Source organism: Pipistrellus hanaki (assembly GCF_964339955.1).
Source record: "Pipistrellus hanaki genome assembly, chromosome: 13".
Taxonomy (NCBI): Eukaryota; Metazoa; Chordata; class Mammalia; order Chiroptera; family Vespertilionidae; genus Pipistrellus; species Pipistrellus hanaki.
In genome coordinates, this window is record NC_140515.1 from 49,482,793 (window position 1) to 49,497,647 (window position 14,855).

General features: G+C 37.1%; 1 protein-coding gene across 33 annotated transcripts in view; it reads right to left on the minus strand.

The window, feature by feature from the left end:
- Positions 1-398: 398 nt before the first annotated feature.
- The window catches only part of CLASP2 (cytoplasmic linker associated protein 2), a 130,441-nt gene continuing 115,984 nt past the window's right edge, over positions 399-14,855 (minus strand). For all 33 annotated transcript variants that reach the window (XM_084902165.1, XM_084902184.1, XM_084902183.1 and 30 more), the window contains 8 exons: positions 13,940-14,046; positions 12,043-12,196; positions 10,533-10,761; positions 9,568-9,761; positions 8,648-8,776; positions 5,189-5,395; positions 2,826-2,942; positions 399-2,107 (listed from right to left, as the gene is read on the minus strand). In XM_084902165.1, coding sequence (XP_084758291.1) covers positions 2,021-2,107; positions 2,826-2,942; positions 5,189-5,395; positions 8,648-8,776; positions 9,568-9,761; positions 10,533-10,761; positions 12,043-12,196; positions 13,940-14,046 — 1,224 coding nt within the window. In that variant the 3' untranslated portion in view covers positions 399-2,020. The remainder of the gene's footprint in view (positions 2,108-2,825; positions 2,943-5,188; positions 5,396-8,647; positions 8,777-9,567; positions 9,762-10,532; positions 10,762-12,042; positions 12,197-13,939; positions 14,047-14,855) is intronic.

The window sequence follows — 14,855 nt, forward strand, 5'->3', positions numbered from 1 at the left end:
CTCATTTCTGAGTTGCCTGCCTTTAGATGCCTGCTGCTTACTCTACGTTTCTAAGTAGAGTTATTCAGCTTAAGTGACTCTAATTGTCAATAGTAGTTAAAGCAAGACTATAAAGAACAGGTCAAAATCAAACCACTATTTAGATTAAAAATGATTATATAAAATATATCAAAAGTATGGAACATAAAACATTACTAAAAAACATTCAATGTTTAAAATGCCTTTTCATCTTAGAGCTATAATATATACATGCATACATAGCTATATATACCTGTGGCTGCTACTCCTGATAAATCTTTTCTCCTCAGATGCACTTATAAAATTTATTGACACATGAGCTTTTCAAAAACCTAGTTATAAGTGACTTGTCACACAGTGAGACAGAAAAACAACTGATATGTATTGTTAATTTTTTCAAGTAATGTTATGTACAGTTTTATTGCCAGTATATGCACAACAGTAAGCATAGAACTATAAATACACAATGTAATTAACAGTAGAAAACAAAATTGTTACAGGTAAAGGGGAGGAGATACAGAGAAACTTCCTGCTGCAAGAACAGAAACAAAGGTAAAAGCCGATGACAAATCCATTCAGTACTCTTAAATTCTTTACATACATTTCTACATTTTGTTCAATTAAACAAAGTACAGATAACTCTGTAACAACAGCAAATGGCTTCCCTAATAGCCATTTGCCTTTCCAGTCAAATTCACTTCGTTAGGATTAAAAAAATGTCAGGATGAGCAATCATTAGTATTCTGGTTCCAAATTACCTACTTTGCCTTTCACCAACACTGGTAATTTTTGCAAATTGGCTGCACGTGAAAATAGATGTAGCCAAAGGTGATTTTAAAACGTAACAGAAAAATCACCCTTTAGTTTTCCAAAAGACACTATAGGCAGCAGCTCAATTAAAAGTATTAGCCCTGAAGAGGTAGAGAATTTGAGCCCATTATATAATAGCCTTGGCACCATCTTCTCTCTCATCAGGATCAACGTTTTCAAGTAAGAATTTCATGGTAAAAGGAAACCAGGTTCCACCATTTAAACAAAAGGTGCTGGTCGACTCCCATGTCTCAATAATTAGTTTGTTTATTAAATGAGAAACAGAAGACTGTCAAGGACACACATGCACTTGATTTCTTTTTTGTCTGTTTCCATTATCAAGTTTATTTGTAAGTGAATTTGATATTAATAAATATAAAAAAAGCATCATTCACAATAAAGATAAACAAACCAAAAAACCCTGCAATGAAACCTTCCATTTTAATAAGTATCAAGGAAAAAACAGGCAGATGATTTGGTGCAGCTTTCTTAAGGGATCATAGAGGGGACATGGTTTTAAATAAAGATGGCAAGATCAGTAACCAACAAACAATATCAGTTTTACAAAACTGGCTGATTCTGTAACATTTCTCTTTGAAGTCTTAGTTTTAAAACTACAGACCACCCCAAAGAAGTTATAGCTAATGACATGTATCACAATCACACCAACAGAGTCCGGCTGTAGCTCAAATTAGTCCTGCTGTGTTTCACGTCATTTCAATATTACTAGCATAGGACATGATAGGAAACAAAACTCAAAGTAGCAATTAAAAAATATTATCCTGCATTTAATAAAGGCAAAAAATGTTTTAGACTGTTCAACTTTTAAAGCTTAAAGCATTCCTGTTTAACCAGCATTAAAAAAAAAAAAAATTATACAACCATAACACTGGCAAAGGTTAATGGGGAAGACAAAGAAGTACAAACAGTGAAATGATAAGTTAGATTTAAAATTACTTTATATTGATCAACTGTTGTTAATACTGCTTTTTCTTGGATTTGGGATAACTATCATAAAAGTTACATGCAGACTGAGGAGAGCCCTCTGTTACAGAAAATACAAAACAAAACAGAAAACTAAAACTAGGAAACAATGGTAAGCTCCAAAAGATGCATCTGAAAATTTCCTTTCATTGATGAGGGTGGCCTGTGTCCTCCCCTGAGGAGACCTGGTTCGCTTCCACCGGCGTCACTAACTCTGCCCAGGGACATCAGTAGTGGGATCAGCTCCTCCAGAGCCTGTTTGTGCACGTTTGATGTAAAGATTCAGTAGCTTCATCTGCAGATTGAAAGCAAAGCAAACGTGTCATTTGAGCAAGCTGCCCTAATTTATAGTATAATGTTTATTAAAACTATATACATAGTAGAGGCCCGGTGCACGAAATTCGTGCATGGGGGAGGGAATGGGGATTGTGTGTGTCCCTCAGTCTGGCCTGCAACCTCTCGCAATCTGGGACCACTTGCCTGCCTGATCGCTTTTAATCACTTGCCTGCCTGCCTGATCATTCCTAACCACCTCTGCCTCGGCCCCGGCCACTGCAGCTTCATCCGGGAGGATGCCTGGAAGGTCGTTTGGCTGTCCAGTCTAATTAGCATAATATGCTCTTATTATTATAGATATGTGAGCTTTAAAAGATAAATTGTGACCAGAAGGGTTACTATAATTCCCAAGTTATTATTATTGACAATTAGAAATTATAAACAATAATTGTAGGAGAGGCAAAGAAGCTATTTTACATAACCAGAATCTACAGGCATTTCTTTCACAGCAATCTACCAGCCATCCTACCAAACTGCCTGACTGCCCCTGAGTGGCAAATATGAAAATAGAAACAGCTAAAATGCAAATGGTAGGAGGAATAAGTTGAATGCTCAAAGCATGACTTACTAAAAGCTGAATACAAAAATAAATTTTGTATTAACACAGACACACACACAAATAAGTTTTAAAGAATGTACCATGGCCAGCATCCTTAGAACAAAGCAGCTCTACTTACTTTACTGCCAGTAAGCTGGCTGAGATGTGGTTTCAGTTCATCCCCGATTACCGCATGAACAGCCACCAGGCAGAAGACACAAGCTTTCCGAACACTGCTCTCTGAATTGTCATAACCCTAGGGAGAAAAGTCTGTATTAGCACCCCTGGGGGATCGGAGAAAAGCACGATTCCAACAGAGACAGAACAGGTAACTCAAGCTTTACTGACCGATGAACTTCTCAACCTTTTCAGGCAGAGACATTCCCTTCTTTCCTTCCATCTCCCCTTCGGCACCTCCACTGTTAGCCTTCCTTCCCTTTATTTAGCCTGGAAAGCTGCAATTCTCTGACTCTGAGGCTGCCCCTTTGCCAATCCGCCCTGCAAAAAGCCTCCAGACTAATCTCCCTAAAGCATTGTTTTATAGAACTCAACAGCTCCTCACTAGCAAATAAAGTCTCCTTGGCCTGGCAGTCAAGGTACTCCTATAATCCAGGCTGAGTTAAGCTTAGTATCTGTCCCATCCCTACCACTGCTCCAAACTATTCATCCAAGCTCTTATTCAGTATTCATGATATGTATGACATACACGTTATATATATATGTGTGTGTGTGTGTGTGTATATATTATATATGTAAATATATATATTCTTAGTATCAAAACATAGACCGGTGGTCGGCAAACTGCGGCTCGAGAGCCACATGCGACTCTTTGGCCCCTTGAGTGTGGTTCTTCCACAGAATACCACGGCCTGGGCGAGTCTATTTTGAAGAAGTGGTGTTAGAGGAGGTTTAAGTTTAAAAAACTTGGCTCTCAAAAGAAATTTTAATCGTTGTACTGTTGATATTTGGCTCTGTTGACTAATGAGTTTGCCGACCACTGGCATAAACCAAGAAGAAAGATATTTGGATCTGATCTTCAAGGATCTCACAATTAAAAATTTTAGGGCTTAGAATAAAGTCACAAAGATAATGCACAAAGAAATAAATGATTAATTCTCTTCAGGAGGGGGGGGTCTTAATATTTACACTATTGAATTAAAATCACATAATAGAATATTATTTATTGGATGGCAGAAATCTCATAATCTATGAAGTTAAGCAAAGCAAGTTATAAATATAATTCCATATTTGTCATAATGTTTATATGAATGGGTTTGTGTGCATAGAAAAATATGCATTACATTTATGGCTATAAATTACGACCTATTTGAAGAGGAATCTGGTAATACCTAGGAATTAAATTTCTAGATATATACATAACAAGAAATTTTGCTGTACTACATATTTATTTTTTTATTATTATTTTCTTTAGTTTAAAAAAAAATATATTTTATTGATTTTGTACAGAGAGGAAAGGAGAGAGATAGAGAGTTAGAAATATCGATGAGAGAGAGTCATCGATCAGCTGCCTCTTGCACACCCCCTACTGGGGACCTTTCAGTCCCCAAGCCGACGCTCTATCCATTGAGCCAAACTGGTTTCGGCTGTACTACATATTTAACTTAAAAAATGGAAACACCCACATTTCCAACAACACATTAATGGATAAACAAATAGTGGTACAGCCCAAGGCAGTCTGGCTTAATGGATAGTACATCAGCCCATGGACTGAAGGGTCCTGGGTTCAATTCTGGTCAAGGGCATGTACCTCAGTTGCAGGCTCCCTGGTCAGGGCGCACACAGAGGCAACCAATTGATATGTCTCTCTCACAATGATGTTTCTCTCTCTGTCTCTCCCTCTCCCTCCCATTCTCTCTAAAAATCAATGGAAAAATATCCTCAGGTGAGGATGAACAACCACCACCACTCCCACTCTCACAAACCCCCGCACAAATTGTGGTATAAACATACCAGTAAATGGAATATTATTCAGCCAAAGGAAAAAAAAAAAAAAAAAAAAAAGAATGAAATTGGAATACATGCTATAACCCTAAAAACATTATGCTAAATAAAATGAGCCAGCCATAAAAGAACAAACGCTGTATGATTCTACCTATATGAGGAACCTAGAAAGTAGAACAGAGGTAACCTGGGACTGAGAGGAGAAAGAATGAGGGGTCATTGATTAATGGGTACAGAGTTTCATTTGGGATAATTAAGAAGTTCTGAAAATGAATAGTGGTGATGGTTGTGTAACCTTGTGAATGTATTTAATGCCATGAAATTGCACACTTAAAAATGACTAAATGGTAAATTTTATATTACATATATTTTCACACACACACACACACACACACACACACACCACACCTGCCTACTGTCTTGGATGTTCAGAGCAAATAGGCAGGCTTGGTCATGCCATTAGTGTTGCCTGGAAAAGTGCCTAAAATTAACTAAATCCCAAATCAATTGTAGCTTATTCCTCCAAACTTAGCTGCTTACCTGTATTAGGCCTGGCATAATTTCTGGTAAAAGCAGATTAAGAGTTTCCTTGGACACTCTCTCTATCACTTTTGTTTGCATTTTGATTGCAGCAAGATTAATGGGGTAATCTGCAGTTTGGATGATAGGACAAAGCACTTTGATGCACTGCTCTGGACTGATTGAAGTTGCCAACACAGATGCAGCTTCCTCAGCTGATCTCACCACCTAAAACAAAGAGGAAATTGAGAAGAGAAGTAATAGTACTAGTAATAATAATAATAATGATATATATATATTTATTTTAATATTTTATTGATTTTTTACAAAGAGTAAGGGAGAGGGATAGAGAGCCAGAAACATCGATGAGAGAGAAACATCGACCAGCTGCGTCCTGCACACCCCCCACCAGGGATGTGCCCGAGACCAAGGTACATGCACCTGACTGGACCTGAACCCAGGACCTTCCAGTCCGCAAGCGGACGCTCTACTCACTGAGCCAAACCAGTTTCAGCAAAAATATATTTTTTATACTGTGTCCTGGAAGTACAAACTTCATGAAATAGTTACTAGGATATAGTAACTGGAACTTGCTTTGAAAATATTATAGTAAACAAATAAACACAAAGTAAGAGTATTAATAAAACAGGGTTGGCAAAATGTAACTGTTGAAGCTAGGAAATGGACTCATGGGTTTTTATTAAATAATTTTTCCTTCTTTTGTGTTATTTTATTGTTGGCTAAAACGATTTAAAAATCATATTGTGGTCTAGTTGTGCAGGGAAGTGAAGGCTCTATTTACCTAGACTACAATGTGGAGTCTTTCGCATCAGCCACAGTGAGATGCTGCTCATAATCAGTGTCCTCAACTTCAGGAGTGCTGTGTCCCCTTTTACCACATATCCGTATTTTCCGGCGTATAAGACAACCCCCTAATTTTTAGTTAAAACATAGGTTTAGGCCTATATTCGCTGTATAAGACTACCCCCCACTTCAAAGAAAAGACTTACTTTGCCGTCAAGATCTGCAGGTAATTTTTGTGCAATTTTTTTAAAAATATATTTTATTGATTTTTTTTTTTTTTTTGCCCCCCTCCCTCCCTCCTCAGAGTTCCATGTCCATTGGTTGTACCTATATGGATGTACACAAGTCCTTCGGTTGATCTACTATCTCCCCCAATTTTTGTGCAATTTTGATCTTTTGCCCCCGATTTTCGGTTGACTTCTTTTTGTTTCAAAAGTTGTCTTATACGCCGGAAAATATGGTAATTATAATACAACATAAAACAGTCAATACGTTATCAAGTAACATGTCACTCCTCCTTCTGTTCACAATGATTTTCTTTCCTTCTGTATTGGGCTTGGGCTTTTCTTTTCAATAAAGAAACAGTTGTCAATCTTCTTGTTAGAATCTGTAATCTCTAATGACTATCTTAAAAACATGTAAAAATTACTGTTTTTCATGCAACTTTGGTAGTGTCTTCCTTATGATCTCCATCTGTGAGAGGTGCTCAGAAAGGCACAGGGAAAAATACACTGGAAGTCAGAAGACCCAGGGCTGATTTCAGCTATAACACCTTAAGAATGTCAATTTTATCTTTTGTAAAAATAGGGATGTTACAGGCATTCTTTGGGTCAGAAGGTGGGTAACTAAACTATAAATATTAGTTTTTTAGACATTCAGCAAGATGTTAAACACCAGCTGAAGAAATCTAAGTAAAAATCCAGGCAGATTGGAAAGTTATGATTCATTCTCCCCTAAGGTTCACAATCATATCTCTTTTATTTATTTATTTATTTTTAAAATATATTTTATTGATTTTTTTTACAGAGAGGAAGAGAGAGGGATAGAGAGTCAGAAACATCAATGAGAGAGAAACATCGATCAGCTACCTCTTGCACACCCCCTACCAGGGATGTGCCCGCAACCAAGGTACATGCCCTTGACTGGAATCAAACTTGGGACCCCTCAGTCCACAGGCCGACGCCCTATCCACTGAGCCAAACCGGTTCCGGCCACAATCATATCTTTTCAAAAGTGAGTTACAGAGGCTTTCAATTTCTTCATATCCTCACCAACACTTCTTAGTGCCTTTTCCCCTGGTCTGTGTTAAGTGGTATCTCACTGTGGGTTTTACCTGCATTTTCCTAAGTCTAAGGATATTGAGCATCTTTAGTCTTATTGGCCATTTGTATAACTTATTTGCAGAAAAATCAATCCAGATCTTTTGCCCATTAAAAAAATATATTTTTATTGATTTCAGAGAGGAAGGGAGCGAGAGACAGATAGAAACATCAATGATGAAAGAGAATCATTGATCAGCTACCTCCTGCACACCCCCACAGGGGATTGAGCCTGCAATGCAGGCATGTGCCCTTAACTGGAATCGAACCTGCCACTCATCAGTTTGCAGGCCAATGCTCTATCTACCGACCCAAACTGGCTGGGGCTTTCGCCCATTAAAAAAAAAAAATAAAAAAATAATAATAATAATAAAATATATATATATATATATATATATATATATATATATATATATATATATATATATTTTATTAACTTTTTACAGAGAGGGAGAAGGGTAGAGTTAGAAACATCAATGAGAGAGAATCACCGATCAGCTGCCTCTTGCACACCCCCTACTGGGGATGTGCCCACAACCAAGGTACATGCCCTTGACTGGAATTGAACCTGGGACCTTTCAGTCCACAGGCCGATGCTCTGTCCACTGAGCCAAAGTTTCGGCAAGGATACTTTTAAAGCAACATTTAAGTTTTATGCAATATAGGAGTCCCCCAGTTTTCTGGAGGCTCAGTTATCTGCACTCAACCATGGTATAAAAATATTAAATGGAAAGTTGCAGTAAGAAATCATACATTTTAAACAGCACGCTATTCTGAATAGCATCATGAAATTTTGCATCACTTCACTCCGTCCCGTACAGGACTTGAATCATCCCTTTGTCCAGCACAGCCTATGTTATATTCACTACCCCCTGTTAGTCACTTAGAAGCCAGTTCAGTTAACATATCCATTGTTGCAGTATCAGTGCTTGTGTTCAAGTTTCCCTTCTTTGACTTAATAATGGCCCAAAGCGCAAGAGTTGTGATGCTGGCAATTCAGATGTGCCAAAGGGAAGCTGTAAAGGGCTTCCTTTTAGTGAAAAGGTGAGTAGAGTGCAATAGGATATTGTGCAAAAGACAACATGCACATAACTTTCATTACATTATGTTGCTATAATTGCTCTATTTTATTATTAGTTATTGTTGTTGACCACTTACTCTAACTTATAAGCTAAACTTTATCATAGGCATTTATGTGTAGGAAAAAAAAGACAGTAAACATCAGGTTCGGTACCATCTTCAGATTCAGGCATCCACTGGGGGTCTTGATACATAACTCCTGAGGAAAAGGGGGACTGCTGTGGTATCAGAAGTATTAGGAATAAAATAATAATCATGTAAGCATCAGGTAACTTACCTCCTTATGAGGATCTTTATGTGCTTCCAATGTTTTCATCACAGTTAGTTCTGCATAGTTTTTAAATCTTGCTGGTTGATGCCTTAGGATTTCTTTTAAAACCTTTAATGCCAAAGCCCTGATGGTAGGCTAAGAAGAAACATTATAATATTTTTAATATTTCGGGTTGTAGATAATCTTTTACATTTCCCATGTCTGAAATGTAAGGATCTTAATATTGAGGTGAGGGTCAGGGGATCATAGACAACTGCATAAAGTATGTGGAATATTGCATAATTAAATTTTCACATCTCTAGTTGAAAACATACACACATCTTTAAAAAAAACTGAGAACCAACTAAATACTACTAAAAAGGAAGTTTTACTTCTGAACTAATTTAAGTAGGCAAATAAGTAACCTGCACTCTCCTGTAAAGACTTGTCAGCAACCTCTGATTTTTTACCATTGTCCATTAATCAAAATTGCTGGGCTACTTGGTTTATAAGAAAAAGCACTTTACAGTGAAAACTTCATGCAGAAAGCAGCAGCAGGAGACTCGTTTTCCCAATTTTCAAATCTGTGTAGTGCTTGGTTAATTGGCAGTGACATGCATCCCAAGACAGGAAAAAACAGGTGACTATTTACATTCTAGAGGCCTGGTGCACGAAATCCATGCACTCGGGAGGGTCCCTCAGTCAAACATCCTTAGCACTGCTGCGGAGGCAGGAGAGGATCCTGCCATCGCCGCTGCCTTTGCCAGCCATGAGCCTGGCTTCTGGCTGAGCAGTGCTCCCCCTGTGGGAGCACACTGGCCACTGGAGGCAGCTCCTGCATCAGGTGTCTGCCCCTTGGTGGTCAGTGTGAGTCATAGCAACTGGCCATTCTGCCGTTTGGTCAATTTGCATATTAGCCTTTTATTATATAGGATTATGCCGTTTACCTCTTTATCCCCAAGGGTTTCAAGCAGTAAAAGTAATATTGTTTTGAAGTGTTCATCCCAAACACTAAAAGATTCTTCCTGGGTTAGTTTCATAAGTTCATAGAGGGCAATTTTTCTTTCTTCTACCCGTTCATTATGGTTCGACAACTCCTTCAATAACTCCGCAACTAGGTCAGAATGGTCTAGGGAAAGATCTGTCAAAGGACATGGCATTAATTTTATAACTTTATACATAAATTCTCACAAGTATGGAGATAACAACTTCATAACATGAAACAATGCTGGCTGTAAAACAAGAGAAAATTAAGTAATTTTCTTTTCCATTTATCTTTCCAAAACACCAATGTTAGTTTAAAACTTTTTTATAATAAAAATTCATGAGAGATTACCATATAATGAACCTCCATATACCAATCATCAAGATTTAACAATCATATTTTTACCATTTTACTTCATATTCGTGCACTGTTTTCTGAAACATTTATCATAAATACCAACTATTTTACCCTCGCATACTTAAATATGCAAAGGAAAAAAAAAAAGAATGGGTTAGTTATTGTTGTTGACCACTTACTCTAACTTATAAGCTAAACTTTATCATAGGCATTTATGTGTAGGAAAAAAAAGACAGTAAACATTCCTTCAGTTTTGTCATTCTGCTATAAAAATTAATGACTGAAATGGTGTCTAAAGATAAATTTATAAGCTACATTGGTTTCAGGTATTTCTGGGAGGCCATTAAGGTTTTCTTCATTTCAAGGATGATCTTAGAATGATCACTGTTTCCCATTCTTGGGAAGACATCTACCAAACCATTAAAATGAGCTCTTAGAAGATGGGAGAAAAATTGACCACTGCAAAGATCCCTTCTTCTTAGGATACAAAAAAAGAGAGCATCTTTTGCTTCATCGAGGATCAGGCCTCCAAAACACAGGCAGTAACAGTATGACACAGAGCATACGTACCATCAGGAAACTGGTCGGCATCATCATCAAACATAGCTTCCTTGAGGGCAGACTTGTTAAAGGGACTGATGCTGTCTGAATAGTTGTACGGATTATAATCTCGAGAGCGCGGAGAGGAGTGAGCAGGAATGGAATGGAGTAATGATGCTTTATTGTCAAGGGCTGTTTGGCTTGAGTCAGTAGCATCACCTCCTGCTCTTGGGTCAGGCATCCCAGGACCACCACACATCTGTTAACAGGAAAGGGAAGACATAGCACATTAATTCATTTTCAAGGTAACAATAACCTGCTGAAAGAAATTTACGTACTGGAAAACAACGAGTTAAAATTTACATTCAAAATGTCAAAGCTTATAGTAAAGATGTAAAGAAACGTGTTGTTTATTTACAACCTATAGGTTGGATCCCTGGTCAGGGTATAAACAGGAATCAGCCAAGGAGTGCATAAAAAGGTGGAACAACAAATGAATGTTTCTCTCTCCTTTCTCTTCTCTCTCTCTCTAAAAAAACTCAACCAAAAAAAAATAATTATAAAAATTAACATAAAAAAGAAATAGCAAGGAGGCCAGTGTGGTTGAAGAAGACTCAACAGGGAGGAAAGTAAGAGGAGATGAAGCCAGAGAGGCAACAAAGGAGAAAAGTGAATTGTGGAGACTTCGGCTTTTACTCTGAGACAGGGACCTCCAAGGTGTGAGTAGAGCAGTAAGAATAGAGTAGGAGGACAAAGGCAAAATCAAAGAGGCCAGTGAGGTGTCCATTTTAATAATCCAGGTGAGAGAATTAATGATGATGATGGCTGGAACCAGAAAGGCAGTGGTAAGAAGTAGTTGGATTTCAGATATATTCTGAAGATACTAGTAGACCCTGACAGTTTATGGAGGATAAGTAAGTATGTGATCCCTGGAAAATTAAGTTGGCAAATGATAGAAAGCAAAGTTAAAAAAACAACAACAACCCAGCCCTAGCTGTTTGGCTCAGAGGATAGGGTGTCAGCCTGCAGACTGAAGGGTCCTGGGTTCTATTCCTGTCAAGGGCACATGCCAGGGTTGTGAGCTCGATTCCCAGTAGGGGATGCGCCAGAGGCAGCCAATCAATGATTCTCTCATCATTGATGTTTCTTTTTTTTTTTTTTAAATATATTTTATTGATTTTGTACAGAGAGGAAGGGAGAGAGATAGAGAGTCAGAAACATCGATGAGAGAGAGTCATCGATCAGCTGCCTCTTGCACACCCCCTACTGGGGATATGCCCGCAGCCAAGGTACATGCCCTTGACCGGAATCGAACCCGGGACCTTTCAGTCCCCAAGCCGACGCTCTATCCATTGAGCCAAACCGGTCCCGGCATTGAGCCAAATGGGTCCCGGCTCATTGATGTTTCTATCTCTCGCCCTAACCTCTCTGAAATCAATATATTTAAAAATAAAAACAAAAAAACAACAACCACCCAAAAAAAAAAAAAAAAAAATTCTTAATGAAAAAGTTAGTAGTGTAAGAATATTCAAATACTCACTGAATCTCCATCATCTTTTTTAGAATCCCTTTTCAATGGCTCATTCATATCTTCTTGACTACGGAAGCTGAAATTCTGAATTGCTTCAGTGACACCTCTAAGAGAGCTATAAATGTCTTCAGAGTTCATATTTTCTGTGTCATAATCAAATGCACTATAAAAAAGACATCAACTAATTTTCATTTATGTACAGTTTTAAAATACTAACACATTTGAGGAAATCATGTAGGATATTTATAAAGATGGGATTAGAGAATGTGTATTCCCCAAAGCAAAACAAAACCCAACAGCTACAGATGGTTAAAGTACATGTCCCCTTGCCCACCTATTAAGGACAGCTTACAATGACTCTGACCATGTCACAACTGGTTTGTCTTTTCAGCTTTAAAGATGTTCTGATTTAACCAGGGGCCAGCAAGCTATGCCCCTGAAATGTAATAATGGTTTTTGTACATGTTTAAATAGTTGAGAAAAAAAAAAAATCAAACTATTTCATGACACATAAAAATTATATAAAATTAAAATTTTAGGGTGCATAAATAAAATGTTAGTAGAATATAGCAATCCTAATTTATTTGAGTATTGTCTATGGCTATGTTCACTCTATAACATCAGAGGTGAGTAGAAGTGACAAAGACTGCATGGCCACAAAGCCTAAAATATTTACCGTATGGCCCTTTGCAAAAGATTTGCTAACTCCTGTGATTAACTCACTAACCACTGAGATAAATGTATTTACACAAGAAGGCAGAGAATTTTTAACACTGAACATATTATTGACATGAATTCTGTAATCACATTCTAAAATTTAATTGAAGCTGAAATGTAGCTATTAAAATTGCTACATAACAGGAAGAAATAGGCTACATGAAAAGTGTGCAACATACTTTTTTTTCTTCCTTATGCTGTTTACGTAGCCCATAATTGTAATGAGTATGATGAAGCATGGTATGTATGGCTAATAACAAAAAATCCAGCTAATAACTACAAATGGAATACTATGCAAATTACTTTTTAAAAGGATAGGAAAAAGGAAAAAACTACTATTTTTTTATTTTTTATTTATTTTTAAATATATATATATTTAAAAATATTTAATTGATTTTTTACAGAGAGGAAGATAAGAGAGTTAGAAACATCGATGAGAGAGAAGCATCGATCAGCTGCCACCTGCACACCCCCGACTGAGGATGTGCCTGCAACCAAGGTACATGCCCTTGACCAGAATCGAACTGGGGACCTTTCAGTCCACAGGCTGATGCTCTATTCACTGAGCCAAACCGGTTTTGGCAAAAACTATAAGTTTTTTAATGAGTCAAAACTCCATCTGAAATACAGCCCAACCTTGAATTGTACAAGTGTGCGAAAATTATATGTGTTATATTTTATATTAAGGACCAATCTCAGTTACATTTTCCTTAATTAGTATTACATAATGTTATCCCTTCTCTATTTTTGTTTTTGTCTGTAAGCTTTATTTTTTTCTACTTTTAGAAGTGGTTGGCTAATATTAGATCTAAATATCCATCGTTATAACTTGCCCTCACCATTTTCACCAAGTAGTATAACTAAAGGACACAATTTGCAATTTATTGGATTTGAACAGCATATTTGAGAAACTTAACTAGGCTATTCAATGTAACAAGCTGTAATTTACAAAAGCTATGTCACTAAGTTTTCTGTTGACTTATTAAAAAAAATTCTGTATCATATACATTATTATCATTTAAATGGTTACTTTTGGAATAAATGTTATATTTTTTTGAATCTACTAAGTTTCTATTTGTCTGAAACCTTTCAAGTCAAGTGGAAATCAAACGGAAGTATATTAACGTCTGTTTTTCAGTAATGGGAATCTGCAGTAACAAACCATGGTGGAACATTATCCCTTCATTACCTTGGAGATAAAGTATTCTGTGATGTATTGGTAGGAGAAGTGAGTGGACTGGACCAGTTGGCTGGTGAACGTGGTGTTGGTCTTGTCAAAGGACTCCCCATGGAACTCTGATGGAGGGAGTCAAATAAATATTAACGTATGATAGTTGTGAAAAGTTGAATTAAAACGCTCTTAAGGCATACAATCAAGAAGCTGAACAATATGAAAGCCGTATTTATAGGTCTACCATTTAAATATTCATGTACTTATCTCTGATTTCTGTAGAAATTTTTTCCCCCCATTTAGAATTCTAACGCTTCAGTCTTTTTTTTTGTTCTCCTCACCCACTGATTATTATTATCAATATATTTTCATCAAAGATTCAACACAATCCCAAATTAAGAATTTTAAATTAGTTTCCTGTTCTGAGCCAATTTCCTTTTTCTTTTTGTTAATCCTCACCTGAAAATATTTTTCCATTGCTTTTTTAAAAGAATGAATTCTATAATCACATTCTAAAATTCTGAGAGGAGAGGGAGAGGGGAAAAGAGAGAAACAGCAATGTGAGAGAGACACATTAGTTGGTTGCCTCACACATATGCCCCGACAGGGCAAGGATTGAACATTGAACCTGTAACCCAGGTACATGCCTTTGACCAGGAATCCAACCCGAAACCCTTTGGTGTGTGGGCCAGTGCTCTCAACACTGCACAACACCAGCCAAGGCACGAATTTTATTCTTCCCCGAGTTTGTTTTACAAACGATTTTCATAAATCACCAAAGGCTTAAAAATCTGGTCATATCATAAAGTTGCCTATCTCTTAAGATGTATAACAATCCATTCTCCTTTTAAAAAGATAATTGACTTTGGTCCAAGGAAGTTATTCTCAGATTGTTTTTAACATTCAGACTTTACTTTAAGCTTGCCATAAGTGA